The sequence below is a fragment of the Tetrao urogallus genome (genome assembly GCF_951394365.1).
Source record: "Tetrao urogallus genome assembly, chromosome: 1".
Classification (NCBI taxonomy): domain Eukaryota; kingdom Metazoa; phylum Chordata; class Aves; order Galliformes; family Phasianidae; genus Tetrao; species Tetrao urogallus.
The window spans coordinates 186,915,450-186,942,804 of NC_136813.1; the positions used below are offsets into that span (position 1 = coordinate 186,915,450).

At 46.0% G+C, this 27,355-nt stretch overlaps 1 protein-coding gene across 2 annotated transcripts in view; it reads left to right on the forward strand.

The window, feature by feature from the left end:
- Window positions 1–27,355, forward strand: part of FRMD4A (FERM domain containing 4A) — a gene marked incomplete at both ends in the record, with an annotated part of 350,711 nt that overhangs the window by 302,188 nt on the left and 21,168 nt on the right. For both annotated transcript variants that reach the window (XM_079548504.1, XM_079548503.1), the window contains 4 exons: window positions 4–90; window positions 15,012–15,088; window positions 19,134–19,272; window positions 24,746–24,887. In XM_079548504.1, the coding sequence (XP_079404630.1) occupies window positions 4–90; window positions 15,012–15,088; window positions 19,134–19,272; window positions 24,746–24,887 (445 nt within the window). The remainder of the gene's footprint in view (window positions 1–3; window positions 91–15,011; window positions 15,089–19,133; window positions 19,273–24,745; window positions 24,888–27,355) is intronic.

The following is a 27,355-nucleotide window of genomic DNA, read 5'->3' on the forward strand; positions in this document are numbered from 1 at the left end:
CAGGACAAGCAGGGAATTCCATGGTGGTTAGGACTTAGCTATAAGGGGATTTTTCAATATGACTACCATGACAAAGTGAAACCAAGAAAGGTAAGTGTTTGCTTTTCTGTCAAGGTTCAGGCTTGCCTGTCATGTTATAGCTTGATTTGAGGGTGTGATGTGTATCAAATGCTGGCACTGATTCATGTGACTTTGAAGGATGTTAAATTTCTCCCAAATGTGTCTGAATGTCTGCAGAGAATTAATGAACAAAAGTAGCTCTTAATTTATTAAATGTTGCAGTATAGGGGGAAAATAAGCAACACATAAACTTTGTTCCTCATGCTTCTATATAGCATGGTTCATAGGACATAAATTGGAGGTGCTGAAGACTTTTCAATGGCTGTGATGGGATTGAAGGTGCTCAGCTGACCCTTCATAGTCTGTTGTCAGGTCATAAATTATCAGAAAGGGAGAGGAGAGAAGAGGCAGCAAAGCTTCTTCCATGCCTTACAAAAAGAAAATACTGCATCATTTTCTCCAGAGTAGCATTCTAAAAATGAACAGTTAATACCAAACTGAGGGGGAAAACATTTTTATCACATGCTTAAAGAAAATGCATTAGGAAGTTTCAGCCCAGTATCTCATTTGTTTAGGAACTTTACATTGCGACCACTCACAAAGTAAGGCGTGGCATGCAAAGATCTGATCATAAAATTAGAGCTTAAGCATTGACAATCAGCTGTTCTGATCTTTTTACTGCTATCTTTTTGTGAGACTTTCAGTGTATCTGAAAAACAGGATTTGTCTCAGTCCTTCCAAAATGCAGCTGAGAAATCCAGCTAACAAATATCCTTTTCATTTGAGAGGAGAAAGGTTCTGATCCTGTGAGCTCATCCTACCAAGTAGGCTCATATGTTCTGATATTGCTCCCTAGGATGCAGTCCAAAACAAAAAACAAAGCTCATCTCTGAGCATGTGCCCTGCAGGCTGATAAGTACAGTCTGTTAGCAACAGTACTTCATGTACTGCAAACCCATGGAGACGTCAGGAAACAAGGTCTGAGGCTTCTTTGCAGGCTGCTGTGCAGAAATGGACGGATGATTTGGAGCAACTAGGCAGCTCTCCTGTGGGTGCAAATGCTTCCATGCTGAAATAACACACTGCATTTCTCTTTGCCTTGTCTCTGTTGCCAAAGTGTGCCACTTCCTTTTTTCTGCCTCCTCCAAACATTCAAGCTATAAAACACCTGGATTTTAGATAGCATCTTCTATTAAAATAAACTAGAATCAAGCTTTTGGTAGAAGACAGAACTGCTAAGGAGGAAGCAAGAGGTTATGGATTAGCCTTTTATCCACTGAAGGCTGTTCACTGGGTTTTTTATTCAACGAAGATGTGAATGAGGATGAGGAAAGCAAGGGGGTCTTCACAGAGCAGCTGTGCTCTAAAAGACTTATCTGTTTAGGATCAGTCACTACCTGCAGGGCAAGCCATACTTACACATGATAGTTCAAAACATGCCTAGGCTGGGTGTTTGTACCCACACATCTCCAACAGTGCCAGCTCCCCAGGGAAAACATGACCTTAAAACATGCCTTCAGAAGTCAATCACAGTGACAGAAACATTTCTTTGGAAGAAAATAGTACCTTGCTATGAGAGGACTCAACCATTCAGAAGCTATAGCAATTTTTATCAGCCCTGATAGTAAGAAATGGTTAGTGGAGGACAAAGAAGAAAGGAGGTCAGGTACTGTGACTGCATGAGAGGGTACAACTATTCCTACTAGAAGAGTCAAGTCTCCTTACTTGGTTCCTCTTCTTTCTTCTCACCTTTTCATGGTAATGGTCTGAAGCATTGGTTTTAGAGCTTGAAAGCATTTTGGCTGGCCTCTCTGTTAACCTGTCTCCACCTTTGACAATTGCCTCTTGAATCAGAAGGACTGTAGGCATCTCCTGCTCTTCTTGTCCAACCATATCCCTAAAAAATAGAGTTTTCTCTTTAAAGGGAATTTATTTTTAATCTAAGCAGATTATGTATGCAATCCAGGAGACTCCAAAGAATAATTCTGCCTTATGAACAAACCAGAGAACTCTTGTGGCTTAAGAGAAGTGGTCATAAATATTGCAGAGGAAGTTGGGTGGGAGGGGAGAGTAGGAATTTCCAGGCTAGAATTTGTCCATTGCCACAATCCAGAGATGGCATCAGTGAAAAGGCAGCCTAGAGGAGCATTTCTCTGCGATGTGATACTTGCAGACCCCATCTGTTGGCAAGGCTATTCCAAAATGCACAGCCTATATAAGGGATAGGACATGAACAGAGTGACTGAGGCTTTGTTATTTCTCTGTTATTTCTCTGTAGTCTGCTTTTACTCTGTGTGGACCAAGTAAAAAGACTTTTTACTCTCCACATGTAGTAAGATCCTTCTGGCAAGAGCAATCCAACTGCCTCAGTGAGATGCAATGTTTAATTCTTTTCTAATTAGATTGCAAAATTGCATTTGATAACCCTGGTATCTGGGAGCCTACCATAGGATCTGGCTCCTGTCATTGTAGCAGCAAGAAGTGGTTCAAGTCTGCTGTGGAAAGGGGAGGGGTAATCATTGATGAGCTTTCTGCAAAGTAAAATTAGAGGGGAGGAGGGGAGAGATTATGTCTTTTCTGATATTTATTATTTTGTCCTACACATTGCCAACACCAGAAACAAGCTGAAAAAATGCAGTGCAAAAATAAATCTCCCTAAAAGAAGCACAAGCAGAAAACTGTAGCAAGAAACCAGCTGAAACCAAGACATTTGTTTTAAATGCATATAAAAAACTTTGCTCGTCTTATAGGAGAGATTGTAATGTTTTCCTCTTATGTCATCCTAGACAGATTTTCAAGCTTACTGTGTTTGCAAGTAGAACTGTAACCCACACTACGCAGCTGGGCCTATCCCAGGCGATCCCATTAGCAGTCAGTCAAAAGCACGTTGTTATTAAACTGCTGGAGTAAATCAGCCATGTGTCTCTAGAAAGCTAACTAGGTTTGTCAGCAAGTTGGACGAATCCAGAGAGGAGAATTGGGGCTGACGTTGGGCCAGAACCTGATATTGCTCCCAGTATTCTCACTCAGGCATAAGTCTTCTAGCATTACCCGGGGTGCAGTTGAGATGGGTATCTGGCACCTAGTCAGAGGTGGTTCAGTCAGGAATGTGGGGCTATTAAACTGGAATGCAGCTTGTGCTGGGCCACAGAGCCTAGTGTGACTCTGTGCTTCTATTTTTGTTTCCTCCTGCCTACGCTTTCATTCTGTGGAAGCCCCAAAACTAACCAAAGCCATCACTCTGAGGCCAATCATTCTCCCTTCTGTTTTTCTCCTATATGTTCAGGGACTAGCTCAGACTCAGTAAGTACTACCAAAGGCTTCTTGAATATCATACAATCATAGAATGGTTTGGTTTGGAAGGGACCTTTATATATATATATATATAGTTCCAACCCCCCCACTATAGGCAGAGACACGTCCCTCTAGATCAGGTTGCTCAAAGTCCCATCCAGCCTGGCCCTTAACACCTCCAGGGAGGGGGCATCACAACCTTGCTAGGTAACCTGTTCAAACAGAGATTTGATTTGAAGTTCATTCTTAGGTATTAAATAAATGCAAAAGTTTCAGCCTCATTTAAGTAGACCTCACAAAACCCATCGTAACAGCTGAAAAAGAAGAGAATATCAACTACGGAAAGATGGCTGCTGTTCTGCTAGAGAATGTGCTACTCGGTACTGTCCTGCATGTCCTGCAGTATGCTGAGGCATGCTGGAAATTTACTAACAGCTTATAGAACTTTTTTCATTTTTGTAACAGCAGTGCACAGCTTCCAGATGGGCAGAATCCATCTACCTCTATGTCATAAAGACTTATCTTCTACATACTCTTCCTTGCAAAGAGAAAAGGCCCTTCAGGACTTGACATGCACAGCAAAAAGGAGTCACTGCCCTGCTGGGTTCTACACAGCATCTTAGGTCAAAATGTACCTTCCATAATTCATGGTGAACCAAAGCATGCTCTTTGGAGCCAGCTCTTCAGAAAGGACATGCCTGCACTGCTTTATCAGTTACTCCTGAGGCTGTCATCACCAAGACCAGACATAATTTGTTTGTCTCTCTGTGTTATGCAGAGCAGTTGGAAAGAGCAGGACACTGCAGTCCCTCTATATTGTCCCTGTGTGGTATTCATTCATTTTAACCAGTGGATAGGGATGTAACTCCACTCTATCTGAAGGGACCCATGCATGAAGCCGAAGCAGTGTAGCCTGGAGCTGAGAGATCTGCATGCTCATGCAGTTGTAGCAGCACTAGGCATGTCTCTGTTGTTCTAGTGAGATATTCCCACTGATTTAAGAGCCTGAAGGCATCTTTCAGTGCGCACAGCTTAACAGTTAGTAAGCAATTAACTCCAAGCTGAAGAATTAAAAAGTAACAAAGTCAGCCAAAGGACTTCCTTATGGCCAGTAAACAGGCACAGAAATTGTTTAACCTATCACCAAAAATAAAATGACCTTAAAGAAGGTCTGATACTGTTTGGTTGCTTTGCAAGAAATACCACTATTTGGTGTTACCCAGTTGTCTTTCACAGAAAGACAGTGGTTATGAAACTTAGGGTGAGCCTTTTTTCTCAGGCGCATAAACATTACCAGTGTTCTCATTCTCCAGTTGACTAAAGAGAGCCCAAGAAGAATAAGTAGTTTTGGAAACAAGAAAACATGTGGGACATCCCAAAATTCAGATGTGAATGTAGCTTGAGAAAGATTTTCCATAGCAGCTAAACATCCATTTCTGCCATTTCTTCCCAGTGTTATCCTTTCTCTGAGATCAAATAAAACACGCTATGAAAATACTGTATTCTGTGTTGTAAAACCACCACAAAGCTTTATGGACTCTCATTACAGAAGGATTTAATATGTAGTATTATTGGAAGTCCAAAGCAATGCTGACAGCTTGACTTCCAATTTACACATGCAAAAAGAACTGAATTAGACCCCTACTGCCAAGAAACACAAAGCACAGGTAAAATCAGTAGCTCTAAGAGTCTGATCAGAGAGAAATCACCTGCTTGTCAACAGCAGGAATGAAGCAATCAGTTTATTAATTTTGTGAAAGATTGTTGCGTGATGTCACCCGGCCTCTTCCAAACAGCAAGGGATAGAGTGAAGTTTCCCAATTCCAGAGGCAAAATGGGATATTTACACAGGAGGAGCGATGAGCTAATTAAGAGCTTTTTTTACTGCAGAACAAACAGCGATCCTCTCTGCTTTAGGGCAGAATGAAGTATTGTCAAGTCAGTAATTGCATTGATGGAGTGGTTAAACTTGTGCTTCCTGTGGTGAAGGAATGACAGACCAGAAACTTAAAAAAGCATAAAGTAGGGATTGATGTGAAATTTATAGAAAGTAATGAATGCTGGAGAGGAGGAAGCTGACAAATTGGTCTCTATCCTGACTGATCACAGAAGAACATCAGAACAGTAAAAAAGGCAAAAGGAACATGATTTTCAAATGGTTTAAAGGAAGCCCAGTTCACACACATACATTAGAGATCAAGAGCATAGAGGTGTTAAAGATAAGACTTAAAGAATGTCTGGGAAACATCCATAGTTACAACACAGAATCAGTTATATTCAGACAGGATTTCAGGAGGTGTCACAAGCTCTCACGTTCATGAAGGGTGTTTGATTTGGCAGCAAGATGGTTTCAGTTGTCAGAGGTATGGAGCATGCATAACACTCCTCCCAGTGCCGCGCCACTCAGCCACAGCATTTATTCAGCCAAGGCTGGCCTTTCTCAACAGCATCCAGCATCTGATGCAGTCAGACACAATTGGGCTGTTCTTGGAACGGCATCATTTCCTGAGACCTTTGGAAACATCTTTGCATTACAGACAGGGATAAAAGACTTCAGGTTTACAAATGATACAAGAGGAGCAGAAAACATTTCCAGGAAATACTGGTTTATAAAAGCTAGTGGAGTCTCAGTGGCATTGCTGTAATACATTATTCACTGTGATTAGCTGACTGTTAAGGACTACCTGCTGACTCTTGCTGCTCAACACTTTTATTTCTCTTCCCTTTGCTGATCCTTCATGCTTTTTGGATTATGGACTTGGCCGTAAACTGAACCAGTCTTCAGGTCGTGGCGGGTTCAACTCATTTTATAGCGCAGTAATTCAGTCTTGGTTTAGTGTTTGGAAATGTGGTGCACTGGAAAGGGAGACATATATAAAGTGAAGTTCCTTACCCTGCTCTTTCTTCTCGTGGAAGAGGCTGTTCACCCCATTTCCTTATGTAAGATCCAGACCTGTGACCACTGAAGAGCAGTGATAGTTTAAAACCTTCCCTTGCTAAAAAAGACTAATCCCATACCTGTTATGCAGGAAACCATTTTCTCTGGAGCACCTTTTTTGCTGCTGCTTGTCTCAATTTGGAGTGTCTACCATTCAGCACCAGGCTCTTCTTTTTCCTTCCTGTCCCCACCTTTTCTTCCTGCCTCAGCACCTGCCTCAGCCTGGCCGCTGCGCCCCACTGTGCCAGAAGGCGTGAACAGGAGATGAATAGATCAGATCAGAGCACACTGGGCTGGAAAGCAGGATTTTGTCCCTGAGGCAGAAGGCTTCTGCAGGGTTTGGTCAGACATACCACTAGGCTTTCAGTCATTGAATATTTCTTCTGGCAGCAGCACTAGCTTAAGTGGCCTTCGCTCTCCTACCCTATCCCAGTCCTGCTACCGCTGTTCACTTCCTCCTCTTCCTCAGTCACGCTGGTCTAATTGTGTGTCCAGGAAGGAAACTGCCCAGAGAAAGGATCACAGCTCAGTGTAACTCAGCCAAAAAGAAAGCAGTCACTTTTAACATTGATCAGTGCTCAAACTCATTCACCATCTGGTCCACAGTAAGCAACACTGGCACAACTGTAGTAACTGAGTATGGGTGCAGGCTGCATAAATCACAGCCACATAAAACAGAAAGAAACCTCTATTAAACTACACAATCATGTTGTGGAACAAGATAATGGCTTCACAGATCAGAACAAGATGGGAAGAGTTTGTCTCCATGGACTCTGTCATGGTTCAATCTCAATGAATTAACAGGTCATAATCACCACTTTCTTTTGCATATAAGCTAATAAAAGCTTGGTTCAGTGTCTCTCCCAAACAGGGCTCATTGCAGACAACTAAAGAGACTATGTAGGGAAAGCAACTTTTCAGAATGTTTTAACTGATCAGAATAGTCACGTTCAGTGTCTACTATCTAAGTAAACAAGTAGCTTGGTCATGTATAATACCTGTAAACACTAATACATAGTCTAGGGCACAACTATCTTGTAAGGAGGCCAGCGTTATTTTGGGTGGTTCATTATATGTATACAGTGGTGATACTGTCAGGCATAAAGCCCCAGGATTCTCTGCAAGAATCTACATTCATTGCAGACTACAGCATGACGTCCTATCCCTTGATGCAGCCAAGTCAAGCCCATGACTACCATTAAATATAGGAGTAGTCCCATCAAAATAAAACTCACTTACTCTAAGTGCTGTGTTGTATTCGGGTCTTAAAAGGGTAATTCTCTTTAAAAGCAGCAGCCAAGTCTGGAATGATTCTGCAGCACTCAGCAGGAATTTCAACAAGATGCAAAGACAAATCACTCTGACGGCACAAAGTGAAACAAATTGGACTTCAGCACTCTGGATTTAGGGTGGAGATTTGGAGCAAGACTGAAACTTCCTCGAGCACATGTGCTTGGCTTTGAAGTGGTAGCAGGCTTCTCATGCACCCCACCATCCCCAGGACTTGTCGCTGCAAAAGCCTGGGTATTTTTAGTACCAGGTGAAGCCAAGCAAGGGTCCAGCTATTAATTGGCTATGAATATGAGGCATCTTTAAATGAGTGGCCTGGGCAGCAGGCTCAGAAGATTGTGCATTGCAACCCACAGCTGCATGCATGTTGTGTGACCCTATTTGCAGACACCCTGTGTCACAGGCATGTTTTCAGTCACACAACCCAACAGGCATGTGCATCATCATGACTGGGCATGGGATGGGAGTTCCTGTATTTTGGTCTCAAGATAGATGTGCTTTAGTCATGCCACTACAGAAGGCAAGAGGATCTTCAGAAAACAAAACGGCAGGAATGGTTTCTGGTGATATGAATCATTATAGCAAGCTACAGCTGCTATAGCTTGGGCATCCTTTGTGTAATACTCAGAATGCAGTGTTAGAATCTTCAGTGCAGAAAGTGTCACTTTGATTTGCTTGTAGAGGAGAAAAAGGACAAAATTTGAAATAAAAATCAGAAATAATATATTGATTTAGAATTTTACAGCACCCAGAATGTTGACAGCCATGCAGTACCTAACAGTATGACAAATATATGTGTGCTGAAGATGGATTCAGTCATGTATATAAACCCAAAATCTGGTTTCCCAGTCTGTATACAGTTATAGACACAAATATTGAGTTACATTATGTAGACAAATAATGTTTTGTCCAAATAACAGCTCTTCCCTATGTGAGCTGATGCTTTACTGTCTCTCTGAGCCAGTAAACCACTTTGAAATTTAATAGGGAATTGTCACTTCATAATGGAAATAAATGCACAGTGGTGATTATATAGATGCAAATGCAATTGCTGTTTGGTCAAGCTAGAAACATTTGTTGGTGGGGTGTGGTCCCATGGGATCAGCACACAGCAAGAATGATCTCAAACTGAACTGGAAACTGTTTGTTAGGCAGAAAAAGAGCCCTGCAGCCAAAGGGGAAGTAATTAGATAGTGAGCTGGGGTTGTTGACAGACCACCAAAAGTCCTGCTTAGCCAAGCCACTCTCTCATTCCATGGGGAAAGGGAGGACAGCAAGCCTCTGGGAAGATCATTGATGGTTTTTTTTCCCCACATCAAATCACACAGGAAACCTCGTAATTTTTTTTTTAATTATTGTTCTAGGAAGGAAAAAAAAAATTCCCAAACTGATTGAAATACAGGAATGAATGGAAGGCATGGCAGGATAGAGGGCTAAGTTACAGTGCAGCGGCATCCTCATCTCATGACCTGTGGGGCACCCTTAGCACAGGGTCAGGCTAATTCACAGGTGACAGCCCATGGAAATCTCTTAGAAAATCTGTCCCTGAAACAAGATCCCATTTGTTTGAGCTGAGTTGGTGCTGCCTGGATCAAATCCTTCTTCGTTCTTTCTAACTAACTAGTTTGACAGAGATATGATTGATGGGAGCAGGATTGGCTTGAGGCAGAACACAGACCCATGCATGAAAACCATAGCCCCACTGAAACAACAGGGACGAAACTGTCACTGACTTTGGTAGAGCTGTGATTTTTGTAGTTTAAAGCCAGAAAGGGACTGCTTATAACCTCCACCCTGACCTCCCACATAATTCAGCCCCTAGAATTTTGGTTGCTGGTTTGTTCAGAGGAGGAAATCAGATATCCACAGAGGAATTTTTTTGTTGTGTTTGTTTCATCTTTAAACTGAACAACAAAAGACTTGGGGGTTTGTAGCTGCACTCGTGCAAGCTGTGTGAAAATACTGCCATTGTTTGGTTTTATTGTTCAGTGCCAGTTTTGTTACCAGGATGTCATGCAGGGTTGTGACTCTTGCCCATAGCATAGGTGAGTGAAGGGGCTCCATATTTTCTTGCCTTTCCTAGAAGCCTCTCAGAGCACCCAGTCATCTAGGTGCTAAGGTGGTAGTCCATGCATTCAGAGGGATGACTGTTCCTTCTGCATACTATGATTTAACAAGGAATTAATCATTCAAGAAGCTGCGAAGCTGGAAGGGCTGGCAGATGCCATGTGAGACCAAGAGCAATCACAGCTGGTCATTTATTAGATGCTTAGAATCAAAGGAAAACACAGGACAAAGAGCTCAACCTCCTGCTCAGAGTTAGGTCAGCTTCAAAGTCAGGTCAGGTTACTCACAGCTCTACAGTACTGACTGTAGAGTGTTTTTGTTTTTTCTTCATATATCTGGTTAGAATTTCTGTTCCTGCAACCTCTGCTTTTTGCATCTTTTCTTGCCACTAAGCAACTCTGAGAAACGTCTGGCTTCATTTCATTAGTAGCTCCCCTTTGGTCACCAAAGACAGCAGAAAAACAGCAGATAGATCCTCCATAGACTTCTGCAGATGAATTGATTGGAAACAGCTACCAGGTTTCATATCTGAAACTACCAAGAGCATGTCCATTGCTGAGTAACTCACTTTACTCCTGCCTTATCTCAGGTTCTTCAGGGCAAAACATACACGTAGAAAAAGAAAAAAGACACCACATACTTGGGCATTTACATCTGGCTCTCAAAGCAACCTTCTAGTCCTTGAAGGAGCTTACAAGCAGGAGTGGGACTGACTTGTTGCATGATCTGGTAGTCATAGGGCAAAGGGGAATGACTTTAAACTAAAAGAGGGAAGATTTCAGCTAGGCATTAGGAAGAAATTTTTTACTCAGAGGGTGGTGAGGCACTGGCACAGCTGCCCAGAGAAGCTGTGGGTGCCCCATCCCTGGAAGTGCTCAAGGCCAGGCTGGATGGGGTCCTGGGCAGCCTGAGCTGGCAGCTGGCAATCCTGCTCATGGCAGGGGGATTGGAGCTAGATGATCTTTTTGCTCCCCTCCAAACTAAGCCATTCTGTGATTCGATGATATGGTGATTAATGGGCACCAACCACCTTTGCTGCCTTTCAGCAGCCCTCTCTGTTCTGTTACTACCAAGGGTGACACAAGAGCCAGCAACAGCTTCATTACTGCCGGGAGCTCCCAAATGTATGGATGGTTCCTCTTCTGAGTGTGCAAACAAGGCTTCCTGAGCACAGCCCAGTGCCTAGCACAGATTACCTGAGCTCCCTACGCATCAGTGAAGTCCTAGTCACCCATGGCATGAGTGACCAATCCAGAAAAGCTCCTTTATGTTCATTCAAAAAACACGCTCCCTTCTATATCAGGAGCCTCTGGCATTCCTCACATGCTCTCACACTGACCCTACCTCCTGCTGTGTGCAAACTCCACCGAACCAGCCCCACAGCCAATAAAAAAGGTAAAAAACTTCTTCAGACTCATATGGCTGAAACGGATGCAGATCCCTGGGCCTCCTCTCCTCCAGGCTCAACTTAATTAGGGAGCAGCTAGCAAACCACAAGTGTGCTCACAAAAGAAGCTCGCCTCTGAAGGGCTTTGACTGCAGCCCTTTGTAACTAGTCATAAACATCTGGTGCCTGGCGAGCTTGTCTGCTTCTTGGAAGGGGTTTCCAAAGACAAAATTCCTGTAGCTTGCACCTGAATTCTCCACAGTGCACCGTATACCACTCAGATCCCCGGCTCCTTTTGTAAGCTGCCAGCTTTGCAAAAAAAGCCATTTCTGGCAGTGCTTTCTGTATCATAGCCCCCCACCCACTCCAGACATTTCAAACAGTATGCATAGTCCCACGGGGAACAATTGTTCCCCAGGTTTCCTCTTGCATGTCAGCAGCTTGATAAGCAGTCTTGCAAATTCAAATGATAGCTCTGGTTCCGGCTCTGTTGGCGCGATGAATCAGAGCCCTCAGTGCAGACTCCCTGACTCAGAGGAGGAGGAAATAAGGATAATGCTTTTCTCCTTCAGCAGTCCCTTTGCCATTCACGTGCATGCATGCATGAGTGTGTAGCTGTGCTCCGAAGCCAATCTCAGGGAGACTTCCTTAAGCATCTGTTGAAGGTTGAATGATCTCATGTGCAGCTTGTAATGATGGCAACTAGCAAAAATTGTTCCCATCTGAAAGCTGCCCGGCGCTGCATGATCCAAAATGAGCTGCTGACCTCAGAAGAGATCCCAGTGGACAAAGCACCACATCACAGAAGCTCGCTCTGCCGCAAGCACCACTAATTGTCCCCTTGTCTGCAGGCTGCAAGTGAGAGCAGCTTCCAAAGGGCAGGGGAACTGTGCTTGTATTACTGAGTGGCTTTCTCCTAAGCCTCATTTCCAGTGTGTTTGGGGATGTGCTGTCCCTGTCCCTGCCGTGATGTACCTTTGGTCACGTGAAGGACAGAACTATGTCCATCTCAACATTAAGTCACCCCTAATGCACTGCCAATCACAGAACTGTTGTCCATCTCAATAATGCAACTCCCACACAAAACCAAACTCAGCCTCAGTGTAGGAAAAAGCAAATGTGCCATGAACTTGGATGCTCTGGCTGAATCTAACACCAAAAGTGGCATTTCAAAGCCTGCATGTTTCTGTTGTAGCTGCATGTCCACAAGACAGTGTTGAAATTATGACCAGCTCACTGCTGTGGCTCTTATCCCCCAGTGAAGGTTGTAAGCACCAGCATGGTAAAAGGATCTTGATGGTTAAAAATTATGCTTCCATTTAAGAACCACTAATGGCACCTTGTGCATCTGTCACTGAATTAACAACATCAATTTGAAACCATACGTAAGCCAGGCAACTGGTTGAAGGGAACAGCTTGCTTACATTAGGAGATCTGGCTGAAGAGAGAAATTAGGCACTCTTTCTCTTGAGAGGTTGTGCTCAGCTAGTAAGAAAGCAGATACTTTCTTGTGGGTATTCACATTTTTGCAGATTGTATTCCCTATGTGTAAGAGGGTGAGACCTCTCAGATCAATATGGGCAAAACAAGTGGGAGGCTACAGCATAATATTTGGGCAGCAAAGGGAGAGTTATGGCAATGATAAAACACACATATATGTCCTGGAGAGTAGTGCTATGGAAAAAAAGACCCAAACTCGAGCTATAAAGCCTCATTCACCCCCTCCTGGGGCAGCAGCCAGGGCCACATGGGGCACCCCGGGGCACGAGAAATAGCACATGGCGCCTGCACTTGGCTGGCTGAAAGCTCCCCCAGAGCTGCTGTGTTTGGACAGTTGGAATTAATCATGGGAGGGAAACGTAGCTGCACTTAATGAGCTGAGCACTGTGAGCTTCGTTAGCAGAAAGGACAGAATAGGGCAGGATAAGTACATAGGGGACCGTCCCAGACAGAGGAGAACGGCTTACACAGGCATCTATCTCATCTACCTGAGTTGCTTCTTGCACAAACCTCCCAAGCAGAACAGCTGCCAACAGCTTAGAAAAAGGGTTTCAAATTCCGACTTCATGCCAAAATGACAACAGGGGACACAGGGACAGAGGGATATTTTCCAAAGGGTGTGAACTGCTGCTTTTTAGATGCTTATGTGTTCCACATGTCTGAGCGCTTCCCAGACACGTTTTCTGCACACACTGTGTTACCATCCCACGGACAGACGGGCATCTGGAAGCATGGAGGGATGTTTTTGGAGGCCCACGTGGCAGTCTCATGCTTGACCCCTGTTGCTGTCAGTGGGAGTTTGGGCCCCAAACTTCCTTTTCTTGCCTTTGAAGCTCTGCTGAAGTGCGCTGAGAGCCTGTAGGGGAGACAGAGTCTGCATTCAGATAGCAGTTCCCAGCTTAACCCTTTCACCCCAAGCCCATCCTCTCTCAGTAGGTAAAATAATGGGCATTTCTGTATTCCATTTTGTGATTATGCCTTTTATGCGGAAATTTGCTTTTCTATGCAAGAATAAATCAGTCTTCTAAGGAGAGTTTAAAATCCAGCCCTTCAATCTGCCCATCTCTCTTGGCCTCCTCCTCCCTTGCACTCAGACCGCTGGGGCAGCTGGGAGCACCGAGCTCTCCAAAGGGAACACAGACAGTCACGGCCCCCACCCCTCCATCCATCTGTAAAAGGGAAAAAGGCAACAACAGCGATAAAAATTTGCAATCCTGACGCCCTGGGATATTAGCAAGGAGAAAATCTTTGTGTCCCCGCTGTGGCTTGCTTTATTTTCTAGATTTCACCTCCATTAGCAGCTTAATCAGTGCAAATCAAATCACGCCTCCTGTTTACCGATCTCCAGAGTGCTGACACTGGCAAGCGGCTTATCTCAGCGTGGCAGGACTCAGCTCCTTCCTTGGGGGTCGGACAGGAACTCGACAAAAGCTGCTCGTAGTGGGAGAGGGAGCATAAATCAGGGAGGGCTCCGCTGGTTCTGCTCCCAGCAGAGGTAACCAGCTCTGAGCGAGAGACGGGGGATGAAGAGCCTGGAAGCCAGGGTCTGGATTTGGGCTCAGTTGTTTGTAAGGATGTGGAGGTGGGCGGAGCTGCCCGCAGCGCGTCGGCCGCAGTCACGGCGGTGCTACTGCTGTTTCTACGCTGTCCTCCCTCCCTCGGCTGCAGCGTGGCAGGCAGGGACTCCTGCACAAGGCGTGGGTAAGGGCAGCGAGACGCGGCTTCTGCGGCGTCCCAGTGCCCGGGAGCTGCACACTCAGAGGGCGGGCTGAGTCCCTGAGACCTGCCCACGCTTACTCAGCAGCGAGGGCATCGGGGAGCGGGTCACTCCGCGCCTCGTGGTTTGGAAGGGACTTTTGAGGTTCGAGTCCGAGCCCCTGCTATAGCAGGATCCCTACAAGGAGACAAGACTAACGCGACGTGCTGATTCCCGTGCTTCGGAACCCCGCTGGCACGCTGCAGCCGTGCTCGACCTCCAGGCACCGCCAACACGAGTGCTGTCAGCACCCGAGATAAACTCACACCGCTTCGCTTCCGAGTGCCGGTGCGAGCCGCGCTAAAGGCAGGGCGGAGCACCGAGTGCCCTTACAGTCCTCGCGGCGCAGAGGTGTGAGCCGCCCCGCGGGCTGCCTTACGATGCCTCTGTGCGCTGCAAAAAGCCTGAGGGTTCGGCTGAGCACCCTCGAAAGCAGGAGGAAGCGGTCGAATCCCCGCTTTCCTGTAACTTTTTCACGTTTGTAGTTAATCCGCAAAGTGAAAGCGTGCCGCGGGAGCTGAGAAGGCAGGGACGCGGCCGTCTGTCCCACCTCCCGATTCGCTCCGGTGCGGTGGGAGCGGGGCCGGGCCGAGCCGGGCGGGGCGGAGCGGGCGGAGCGGGGCAGCCCCGGCGCGGCGTCGGGAGAGAGAGCGGGGCGGAGGGCAGGGAGCGGGCAGGGCTTGGCGCGGAGGAGCCTCACCCCCTCCTTCTCCCGGCAGATCTTCCAATGGAGGCAGCTGGAGAACCTCTATTTCCGCGAGAAGAAGTTCTCGGTGGAGGTGCACGATCCGCGCAGGTGAGAACCGTGCCGCGCCGTGACGAGCCGGGGGCTGCGGGGCTCAGCGGGATCCCTCGCTGTGGTCTGGGGCTCGCTGCGCTTTGTAGCCGAACAACCCGTAGGCTGGAGCCCTTCAGTAAGGGAACGCTCCCTGTGTGTCGGGTGGGTACGCTCCCACTGTGTCTCCCCCCGGAGCCCGGCAGTGCTTTCTCCTTCGTTCCTTTGTGGCCCCGCGATGCAGCCCGAGGTTCCGCCGTGGCTCTCGGAGATGGGCGCCAGATTTTGTAGTCGCACGTTCCCTTGTAAATATTCAGGAGTTCAGCGGAAAGGAATGGCACCGTACCAGAGGTTTACGGGCAGGCTGGATGCAAGCCCATCAGTCTTTTTGGCACAGTACCCTTTTTTTGTTACTTTGGAGACCTAAAGTGGGAGAGAGCAAGTTCAAGTGACTGTGCTGCGTTCAGTGCCTGCAGTCTGCACACCTACTCGTTTGTCTTAGTGGATGGTTACTGCACACAGTGACCAGTGTACAAATTCCTCTGTAAGTTATTGTCACTGAAGTCGACATTCTGCTTTTCAATTAGACATGAAAAGGTCTGACAGAATCTCTTCCCAGACCGATTTGGTGTGCTGCTGTGTTTTGCTGATTGCTCGGCTGTGATCCTGTTTCACCTGTTTCCTGTGCCTATCTGTATAGTAGTACCTGTATTTTAGGGAAATTTTGCATGCAGTTTCTGTGAACATGGTCACACCACTATAACAGTGCCTGTATCCATACCATAGGTGCGTTATCTTAAAGCAAAAACTGCAGGTAACCACTCAAACCAGACTGCAGTTCCAGGTCAGCAGAGCCTTGAAGCATCTGCTTAATATTAAGCATGTAAATAGTCGCATGAAATCTAGCAAAGCGAATTCCCAACGCTGAGAATGTTCTGGGAGACCTTCCAGCAGTGGGAGCTGGGGGTGGTGTGCTCCTTCCTCCACCAACTGTCCGTCAGCAGCAAGGCATCAGGAACGTGGGCTGTGAGCAGCAAGGAGCCCCTGAACGCTGAGCTGGCCGCTTCCTGTAAGCAGCAATTCCAAGAGAGAGCAGTCAGCTCTGCGACGTTCAAGTCGTGGTATTTGCAGCTCTGTGTGATGCATAAATTGTGACCACGCAGAGGAACTTCTCTTTCCAGCCGTGTGTCATTTGTGTTTATTTGGATGATAGGAATTAATGACGCTGGAGGGCTTCTGCTTTTTATTCCACAACGCTGTTTCCCCGAATCAACACCAGGAGGACAAAGCTCTGTCCGCTGTGAACTGTTGTCTGTCTCTCTCACAATCAATTTCTGCAGGCAGAGAATACCTCCATTCATGTCAAACAGTTACTCTGGCTGTTTTACAGCCAGCCACGTTGCAGCAGTGTGCTGGGAGCACGGCTCAGGTTGTAGTCAGCTTCCTGGCCGAGGGGAACGGACTCCTGTTTGGTGTATGGAGGCAGAGGAATAGCCACCACAGTGCTCTCTGCATTCCTCTCCATGTAGCCAAACCAGAGCCTGAGTCAGCAAAGCCACACTCGCAGGCATGGGAGAGCAAGCACAGCTCCATGGTTGTGGCCAAGGCTGGGCAGCACAATGTATGTTTTTGAGCCCTGTCTCTGCCTGTGGCTTCCTGTCCTGTGCAAACCACTTAACCTCTCTTCATCTCAGCTACTTATCCCATGAAGGAGGGTCGTTGTGCATTTTTGTATCAGCGGGGTTGATTCCATAGCACATGTGGCATGCGTGGAGGAAAGACAGAAAAAGCACCCAAGAGCCATCTCTCATAGGCTCCTTTTGGGAGCCAGCTGTGAAAAGCAACTCAGCATCTTTGAGCAAGTGTGCAGACTTCCTTACAGGATTTACAAATTGGACAGGAAACATGTAGAGATACCAGAAAGAAAAAAAAAAAAAGAAACACATCATATATCACTGCTTTTAAAAGGAAAAAATTAATGATTTGAAGAATATGCTTCTGGGAGTTCAAAACAAGGACTGAAAGAGGTGGCACCAGAATTAAGGCTCCAGCCCATGTGCCTGAATGCCTCAGAACCTTATATGCCAATATGCTGCAGTGATTTGTGTACCTTAAATCAACAGAGCGTTCAGAATCCCCTCTCCAGCCCCAGTTCCAGGAGCACCTTGTCCCAGCACTGCTGCTTTCATTTGCTGTCCAGCAATGGCAGTCAGGCAACCCTGCCTCATCCTCACCACCACGGCCATCAGCCTCCATCCTGCTGCACCCATGGAGTTTTCTCACGGCAGTTACGGCAGCAGGTTTCCTGCTGAGTTTGCATGGCACAGGGTAGCACAGAAAGGGCTGAGCTGAGGATAGTGCTGAAACGTGAGACCCCCATTTCCCTTGCATTGGCTGTGGCTGTTTGCTCACAGAGATTTCACTCCTTTTTGTGGCTCTGCAAATTGATACGATAACACATTTTGCAGCACTGAAAAGACCCTGACACAAGAACTCATCGATTTCCCAAGGAGATCCTGGCCAGCAGTTCACAATTCTACTGAGTTTTCTTTTTCTTTCAGACTTTGCTCTGTCTCAACTTCTTTTTACTTCCACCTTCACCTCCAGTTTTGGACAGCCATGTGTGAGAAGAGTTGAGGAGTGCAGATACAGCGGGGAAAACACTGCTTTTTAGCAGACTCGGGCACTTCAGAGCACTGGGAAAAGAGTCAACCATCTCTCGTGCTGCCCAGTAGAGCTCCTGGGCTGTCCTGTACTGGCACCTCCACATTTGCATTGCTCCAAAGGGCCTGCTGGCATCCCTTTGTAGCATGCCCTGCTCCCCATGCTGGAGCTTTTTTCACAGTGCATGTCTCTGAGGAAAAGGCCATAACAAAAGTATCACATTTCTGTGGTCTGATTTTTGGGTGTGGAGCCAGGAATTGGGCTTGATGATCCTTATGGATCCCTTCCAACTCAGGATATTCTATAATTCTGTGATTTCTGACCCAACCTGTGTACCATCACTCGCATTTATTTCATAATCATATTCAACCACAAGATTCTTAACAGACAGGAGAGCAGACCCTCATTTATTTGGGGCTTGGTTTTCTCCAGCCACCATTGTGTCCCTTCAGTGGGAGGAGTTCAACAGACCAGGATCATAGAAGTAGAGTAGCCATAGATCGTAGAGTAGCCTGGGTTGAAAAAGACCTCAAAGATCATCGAGTTTCAATCCCCCTACCATGGGCAGGGTTGCCAACCACCAGACCAGGCTGCCCAGAGCCACATCCAGCCTGGCCTTGAATGCCTCCAGGGAGGATGCTGTGAGCTTGTGCGGTATTTATCCAGCAGCGTGCTGGTGTCAAGGACTGTGCTGGCAGGGTTAGAGTTGAGGGATAGGAAAGAATAATCGGGTAGTTTTGTACAGCTGTAAAAGCATGGGGAAACCTAACCTGTATTTTTTGTTAATATTTGAGGACAATTGGGAGTCCCAAAGAGGAAACACTTAGCTCTTATTTTTCCTGTTTTTATATTCTCTCAGCTAATCGCTGAGTAGCATTCTTCTCTCCAGGGCACCAGGCAGCCCTCTCTGAGCCTCACAGCTTTCCATACCACATAGCAAGTCCTATCCTTACATTTACAAGACAGAAAATCAAGGTTTTTTCAAGATGTTCTTCCACATTCTGTAAAGCAACCACTAATCCTGTTGTTTTCGGTAATTATTAGGGTCCTAATATTTGAGACCCGCCATCCAAAGCCAGAGGTGCTGGAAGGCGTGAGGACTTGGCCTCGGGTGTCTCAGCGCCTGGTGACACACACAAGATTCATCCAGGCTTGGCTAGGTGTTAGTGACTCCCCTGGGACTGCTAGGACTTGGGGGCATTTTAACTTTTACTATTTAAAGTAAAGGCTGTCTTGACTTGAGTAGCAGTTTACCACTGATCTCAAAACATTTTTCCCATCAGTGCAAGGGTATATTCAGTAAAGGTACTGCTTTTCACTGTGAGGTCTGTGGTTGTTTGCTGTGGCAGAATACCTGAAGAAACCACGGTGTAACCCCAACTCATTCTTTCCTCTTCTTTAGGGCATCTGTGACCAGGAGGACTTTTGGGCATAGTGGCATTGCTGTGCATACGTGGTACGCCTGTCCAGCACTGATAAAGTCCATCTGGGCTATGGCCATTAGTCAACATCAGTTCTACCTGGACAGAAAGCAAAGCAAGGTAAGCATGTTGAAAGTGAGGAAATAGATGTATTATAGGGGTGAAGTGTTCTAACTCCTCATGGCCCCAGCAAGGTCAAAGTGGCCATTCTACTGCCCTCTATTTCCACTTGAGATCAAAACAAGGCAAAATAACTCAAGATACATGCTGACTTTTGCCAGGCTAAAGGAATTTGTAATGAATTCGTGTCTGTGGGAGCAAAGTTTGAGGGGAAAGTTGTACTGAACTATGGCCAAATTGGAGCAAGCCAAAGTTTGCAGACAGATAGGGTCGGGTCCCTGTCTGGATGATTTCCACAGTGTCTGCTGGTTCTTCTTTGTGGTTCAGAGTAGCTTCAGACTACACCTGCCTCTGAATTCACCCTGCTATCCTTTGCCTTAACTATTTTATTTTCCCAGAAATGAAGAGTAGAGGATGTTATTTATTTCTCTCACTTCATAGAATCTCACAGCAGATGAAGGGGTAGGATGCTGACAGCCTGGCCTTACAAGATACTGTCTTACTGTGGTGCTATACATACTGTAGTGCTCAATACACATTAAAAACCAACTTGAAACCAAAGGGATGTGTGTCTATTCCCTCTAATTCCTTTCATCAGCAGTAATTTTAGTCATATCCAGAGCAGCAGGAGGTGGCTTTGATCACTTTAAGATCACTTTGAGACAGAAGAGAGACTTCTCATGCAGACATCCATCTTCATATGAGCATGCAGTTGTAAAACTTGACAGATAAGATAAATATTTCGTTGAATGGGTACCTGTCAGTGAACATGGACAAAATTGTAAGTTCTCCCAATAGCAGATGAGAGTTTTCTGTCTCCCATTTCTACTCAGCACTACCAGAGCAATATATTACTCTCTCTGTTGCTCTCAATAAAAAAACTTGGCAAACAAACAGAAGTTTATTTTTTTTTTACTTTTAGCCAGATGGGTTGGCAGATCGAGCTGCAAGGTATTTAGGTCACTAGAAACCAATAAACAAAAGGAGATTCCCTGCTCCTCCCATTTCTTTGGTAACAAACAGGGTCTTTTAAATGCCCAGGACTTCCCTTCAGTCACTTCCTTTGTTGTTGGCAGATTGTGTTTCAATCTGATCTCCCCTCTCTCACACTCCTACAGACAGCACCACCTACCAGCCCTCGTTTGTCAATCTGTCATGTCTCTTGCTATGTCAGAGTGCTTTGTCACAATAATCCCAGTGGTCATGCTGAGGCTTTGAAGTTAAGGCACACAAATATTTTTGTCCCTTTTTTCTTAAGGGAGCTGGTGTTTCAGTCTGTTGTCCTCATCTTTGACGTGACACTGCCAAGATTGATAGATCCATCAATTTTAAGTTATGTGTTCAATTCATCTCTCTGGTCACTTCAGGACACTATATCCGTGTGCTTTGCTTTTGAATACCAGTAAAGCATTTGCTAGAGTGAGGCAATGTGAAATGTCTTTGTTTCATCTCTTAGGGGCTCAAGCAAACGTTTATTTGAGTTTCAGGTCACGTGGGTTTGCATCCCCTTAAATCTCAGTCCGCACTTCAGATGAATTCCCAGCTTCAAAGCACAACTTAGATACTCCTTGCTTTTATGTCCAAACTTGGCATTTCACATAGTTTTGACAAAAGAAAAAAAAAAAATAAAAAAAAACTGAGATGAAAAAGCCTGCTGGAACTGATCTCAACTGAGCCTTCACTTCAGTGGTTAGGTTCTGTGGCAGGTGATAAGACATACTGGATGGAGCAAGCTAGAAATCTGTGCTCATATAACTGGGCACCAGCTGGATTTGGATCTTCTGCACAGCTCCACTGGAAAAGGCCATTCACTTAATTTTGAAATGAACCAAAATAATCTCACATGGATTTTGACCCTTTTGCAAGGAAGTGAGGTCCCAGCTTTCTTTGCAGCTTCACGCTGCATTTAACTGCTGCCAACTCGCTAAGTTCCCAGCATCTCACTCCCCACTGGCTCTGTATGTCTCTCTCTGCAGTCAAAATGTGACACAGAGTCTGAAAAGATCCCCTGCTTTCTGAGTGAACATGTCAGCGTGCAGAACTCCTGTCAGCTTTCTTTTTTTCAGTAGACAAATGTATCAGGACTTTAAGCCGTGTCTTTGCTCTGTTGACTGCACTGAGTCAATCAAACGTTTGGCCCAGAAGCTGTGAAAAGTCTCCTTTTATGGAAATTTCCAGTAGCACATTCCTGCAAGCACGGCGCTCTTTGGCTCAGTGAACTGTCAGAAAATGGGCCCAGGCTTTCAGAAAATCCCACTGAAACACCTGCAGCAAAACCCCATCACTGCAAGCAAGAAGGATATAATTCATCCCTGGTGTCCATCTACTCTTGCTTTTCACTGATGTATTTTCCTTCACGTTCTGACCCTGTCAGAATAGCACTGGGGATCAGTTTGGCCCCTTGCTTTGAGATGACTCATGAATGAGCTTGTCTCCTCTGTGCAAATGAGACTTGGCAGGTCTGCACAAAGTGCTTTAAATTTTTTTTGCCTTGAGGGACTGCAAGGCCCAAGGGAGTGCTAATGGGATGTAATCTAGCTTTCCGCTATTGTGCTGTCGGTACAAAGTCTTGCACAGGCCTTGCACAAGCTGCTGCTCAGTGGCCTGTATGAAATGAGCTGTTGGTCTGATTCTGCCATTGATGAGTGGCTGTCCAAAGCACAAGACCACCTGACAATGATTGGTGTTGCTGGAGGCAGCAAAGGCTGCAGCAATTGAGCAGCGTGGAAAGTTCACCCAGTTTCCTTCAGGAGATGCTCTATCCCCACTCAGTGGCACGGCTCTAACACATTCCCTGCAGCTTCAGCAGGTTTGGGCTGCACCTCTGTGGTTCCTCCACACTGCCCCACTGATCCCCAGTCTGCTGTCTTTTGGTATGCTTTTCTTCTGCCCAGCCTCTAGGGTTGTCAGGCTTTGGTCTTACCCTGCTATTTCATTTGTCCAATTTTGGGCATATTTCCAGCTGATGCTGGCTCAGCATGTTGGCCAGGACCACAGCATCCAGCTTCATTGCCTTCCCTTGGCATATTGGTTAGTACCTGGTCAAACAGGTAGGGCCTGAGCGTGCACTAATTTGCAGTCTGGAAATGAGTGGAAATAAACTACAGGACTGTAATTATTCTACAAATACAGGAAAACTGTCTCCTCATGGAGTGGGAGGACAAGATCTGTCTGTGCAGACTTGGGGTTTATAGCCTTTCCTAGACATCCAGTGCAGAGACTCAGTATAAGGGGTTAGGGTTGACCACAATGGCTATTCCTGGGGTTACACAAAGTATACATAACCCTACATAGCCAGAGGGTTATACAGCATGTAAGCATCTGCAAGGAATAAATCACCAGGACAGCAGCAGCCTGAAGACTCATTGTCTCCAAAGATCTGGCACTGCAACAAGACAGCAGGTCATGCTCAGGCTCCTTATCAAAACTCAGCAGGAGAAAATCTTGTTAGATAAAAGCAGTGACTTTCCTCTTCCAGAGCCATTTGGAGAACATTGTACACAAACCTTCTTGCATCTCATTTTTGACCAGAAACCCGAGTTCAGGAAGCAAAAAGTGTCCTACCCTTCTCCCTGGACTGAGTCTAGAGTAGAGCTGCTGGAAATGAAAGGTGTCTGCCTCGTTGTAGCGTTAGTTTAAGGTGGTCAGTACTGGTTGCCTGATCTGCTGTGATATATTGACAGGTGGTTCTGCCTTCACACTCAAATGAGTGGGGATCCTTTGTTCTTAGGATCGTTGTGGAAATAAGCTTGTGAGGCATTCAGGTACCTCTGAATGGTAATAACAGAGCTTATAAATACCCAATAATATCAAACTATAATAATACTTCTGTGGGTGCTTTCAGTACAAGGCTCTCCCAGTGCTATCTTTGTTTACAGTCTTAAATTAATCTCAGAAACACAGTGTGCAACAGGGAGACATTCTACTTTCATTATTATTTCACTCATGTGCAAACAGAGGCAGAGAACAGCTAGGAACTTAAGCTGAAGTGTCTTTCCCAAAGCCTCACAGCAAATCAGTAACAGAGCCGAGAGTGGTGAGCGTGCAGCCATCAGTTCACCCTTAGCTCTTGTTAGAATGATGTGAAGGAGTGCCAAAAACCCCATCAGAGCAAACTGTCCCCGCTAGTCCACCTCATGTTAGTTCCTATGGGAACAGATCATGTGCCTTCAGCACCCTACTGAACAAAAGTTTTTGTTGTTCCACAATGGCTTAATGAAATGTTTCCTTATGTTTCTCCCTGAAATACTTGGAAATGACCCTGGTTGGAAGACGCAGGACTAGGGGGTTGTTCTGATGTAGCAGTTGCTGTTTCAAGGTGATTCAAATGCTGTACTGCTCAGAAAAAAAGGTCTGGAAAATTATTGTGGCAACCGAAACACCATCATGTGTAGAGTACATCCTTTCAGTAGTGCTAGGGCTGCCACTGAAGAGCTTTCCCCAGCAGCCTTAATCAGTGTGGTTGGTCCTCTTGTTAAGCAAGCATCATGTTCAGATGCTGTCAGCAACGAACTGGAGATAGGTGGCAAACTGCTAATACTAAGGTTTGTATTGCAGAGGCAGGGCAGCCTCTAGGACTGGATGAGCCCAACTCTGCAGCCAGCTGCTGCACTTGTTTTGTTGCTCAGTGCACTGAAAGATTTCTGCCTCCATTGGCTCTGTGGGGCATAATGACGGCTAAACTCACAGCTCCAACAAAGGAAATTCGGGGGATATCTCACCTGAGCTTTCAGGGCATCTTGTCCCAAATTCTTCCTCAGCAAATTGAAACAGGATGACATCTAAGGAGATCAAGTCTCTCTCTCCTAAGTTAGGTTTATGCATTATGCAGGTTTGCTTTCCCTGGGGTGTGCCTAGATTGCTGACCCGTGGTGCTGCGCAGGGTCCTGGCACAGCCAGTTATTGAGCTGGGGCTGACTGTTTTCTGACTTGACTAATATTAATGCTTTGGAGAATTCTGTCACTGCGGGTGCACTGTGTGCTGCCTGTTACTCTGAACCATAACCAGAACATGTTTTCCTGCCAGTATTTTCTTCCAGCTTCTCATAAAAGCCCATTTAAGCCAGGTCCTCATCTTGTTGATCCAGAGCTCCTTGCCAGATTTGGACAAACCTTTTGTGGCTTCTTTTAGGTACTACAGGTGGTCTTTGGCCTTTGAGCTTATGCAGTAGCATTTCTGAAGGTTTCTTGTTGTATTTGGTAACAAAGTGAGTCTATGCGTAATTTCTTTAAGAGGGAAAAATATCCATGACAAAGACAGAAAATAATAAACAACAGGAAATGACACCAGAATTACACCCACTTATGAGTGTAAAAAGTGCAGTCCTGAATACAGTTCTGGATTGCTTCCATTCTTGCAAAATAATCCTAGTTTGCTGTGGAGGCTTGTTTCCTGCCACAGTGGGATGACTTTTTGCTTCTGTGAGCTTTAAAGAAGTGCTAGGCCATTACTAACTCTTTTGTCCATGTCCAGTCCAAGATTCATGCTGCAAGAAGCCTGAGTGAGATTGCAATTGACCTGACCGAAACTGGAACGCTCAAGACCTCAAAGTTGGCCAACATGGGGAGCAAAGGGAAAATTATCAGCGGCAGCAGCGGGAGTCTTCTGTCATCAGGTAGGTCCTCCATCCTGTAAATGGAAAGAATATGGTGGGAAGGGCTGTGGTCATAACATAATGGTGAGCTGCCAGAAGCTGCACTGCAGAAGTGGAAATCACTTCCCTTTAGTCTTTCTGTCTGTCCAGGTGTAAGTCCATCTCTCAGCATATTGCCCCACATTCAGCACAGGACACAGCCTCCCTGTCTCTCATTTCAGCTGCTCGTTTCCTCTTTGGGCAGAGGAAGTCTCTCATTTCCTAGCTGAGATCTGGTCTCTCTTCATAGTCTCTGCTGTAATCACCCTGTGGTACCCAGCTCATCTCAGGCTGTTTGCTGCCTGAGGCCAGTGTGTCCATGGAGCAGTTCCCAATCTGCAGTGGGGAAGGGATCAAGCAGCTGAGCCCAGCTGAGGCTGGGAATTGGTGACATCCCTCAGCACTGTCAGGGCAGGGTTACTCTTTCACATAGTGCGCATCTTCCTTGCCTCTCTGTTGCAGGAATTTGCATGGTTCCCCAGGCCCAAAACAGTTGTTCCTGAGCATCCTCCACCAGCTTAGTGCCGGGGACTGACAGGTTTCTTTTTGTGCCTTAAAGCACCTTCCTGTGTGAGGAGGACATAATCAGTGAAACAAAATCAAGAGAAGTTGATGAGGGAGAGAAATGGAGCATCAGAATAGAAAGAACAGGAAAGGGGAGTCAGGTGCTTGTCTGTATTTCTTTGAGACTTTTCTGTCAGTCTGAACAGGTGAAGCTGTATATAGAACAGTGCTAAACACTCTAAGATTGATTGATTGCAGAACGCTTGAAGCTGCTCAGGTGATAAGCTCTTCAGGAGGGCAGAGGTGCTGGTATCAGTATAATTAACAATTGCAGTCAATTATGTGTCCTCTGCTAAGTGTTACATCAAGTTATCGAAATCAGTTGTGATGAGCAGAGAATAACCTTCCTGTGCTTGCCAAAGGAGGAGTCCACCTAAGAGTGCACACGCTTTAAAACTTAACCCACCTTGATGCAGCAGATCAGTTTTTCATCACTGTACGTTCTTCATGTCTTCTAAAAGCCACCCTCTCCTACCTGGAAAATGTCAAGCAAGGGGTTAAATTGCTCAGCGACTTCTGAGCTCTGGATTTGCCTGCTATGCAATTCCTTGCCTTGCCTGTGAACAGAGATGCCTTTCTGCTCCTTGGGTCCGGCTGACACAGCACACAATCCTTGTGTCTGTACCTCCCATCACTCAGGGAGCGATGCAGTAGCTGAGCAGCTCCTGGCCTCCTGTCAGGTTGCTGGAGCTTTTTGTTTGGCATTTTTTCTAGGTTTCCAGGAGGAAAGTAAATAATGTTAAGTACCCCAAGGAAGTTCTTAAGGTCTTTACAAGATCTCAGCCTCCCAGGCAACATTCCCGATTTTGTGAAAGCTGCTTGGTAGTAATCCTGTTTTCATGTTTATACACTAACTTTTAGTCCTCCTGGAAAAAAAACATGGAGGTCTGCTTCTGCTCTCACAATGGGAAAGAGCAGCAGCAAAGTAAAAGACAGCAGAAAATCAGGCCCAGAAAAGCTCTAGTGAGGCCAGCACTTGAACAGGGCTGTATGGACAGAAATCCCAGATGGCCAGCAATGCTTACTTTTATTGTCTGTCTATTTTTGCTCTCTTCTCAAATCCATTCTGGCTGAGACTCAGTAGAATTGTGGTAGCAACCAGACCAATGCAGAGTTCACTGCCCAAACAAGTGATTTCTTGTGACCTGTGCAGGTGGATCAGTCCACATCAGTGCTTAGCTAGGACTGTGTAAACTCTTTGTCGTTTGAGTTGTTGTCCATGGGCCAGGCAGGCATGTTTCACTCCATGTTCCTATATTAGCTGCCTTCTAGGTCCTACCAGCTGTGGAGGCAGGATTCTAAAGTGTTAAGGAGCATTACAGGGTTTGCAGCTCCTGTGTGCCTTCTGGAGTTAGAAGCATGTTTCTGTAGGTAGGGAAGAGTAGAGAGAAGGCATCTGCCATCAGAGGGCAGATCCCAGAGTATTGGAGGCCCTGGGTGGTCACCCAGATCTGCTCCAAGAACCCCTTCACTCAGGCCTGGATGGCAGAGTGATCCAGCCCTGCCCTGCTGCACGGGATGGGGCATTCACTGATTGTCCTGCTGGACACAGTCACTGGCTCCATCCCAGCCCTTGTATTTCCTCCCATTGTGCGGACATTATCAACACAAAGCCACAACAATGGTGGGTTATCATGGTACAGCCTGCATGCTGGAGAGAATAAGTGCGAATGATTAAGTGGCCACAGTGGATTTCCATACTATAAATACCCTGAGTGACTTCAAATCACCAGGGCAGAGCTGAATCTGTTTGCTGTTCCTGCTTCCAGGAATCTGAATCTGTTTGCTGCTGTTCTCTGCCCTTTTTCCTGGAAATTACTTGTCGCCATTTCCTCTCTTCACCTTACTCCTCCTCAGCAAAGGGGCTGTCCCTGCCATGTGGAGCG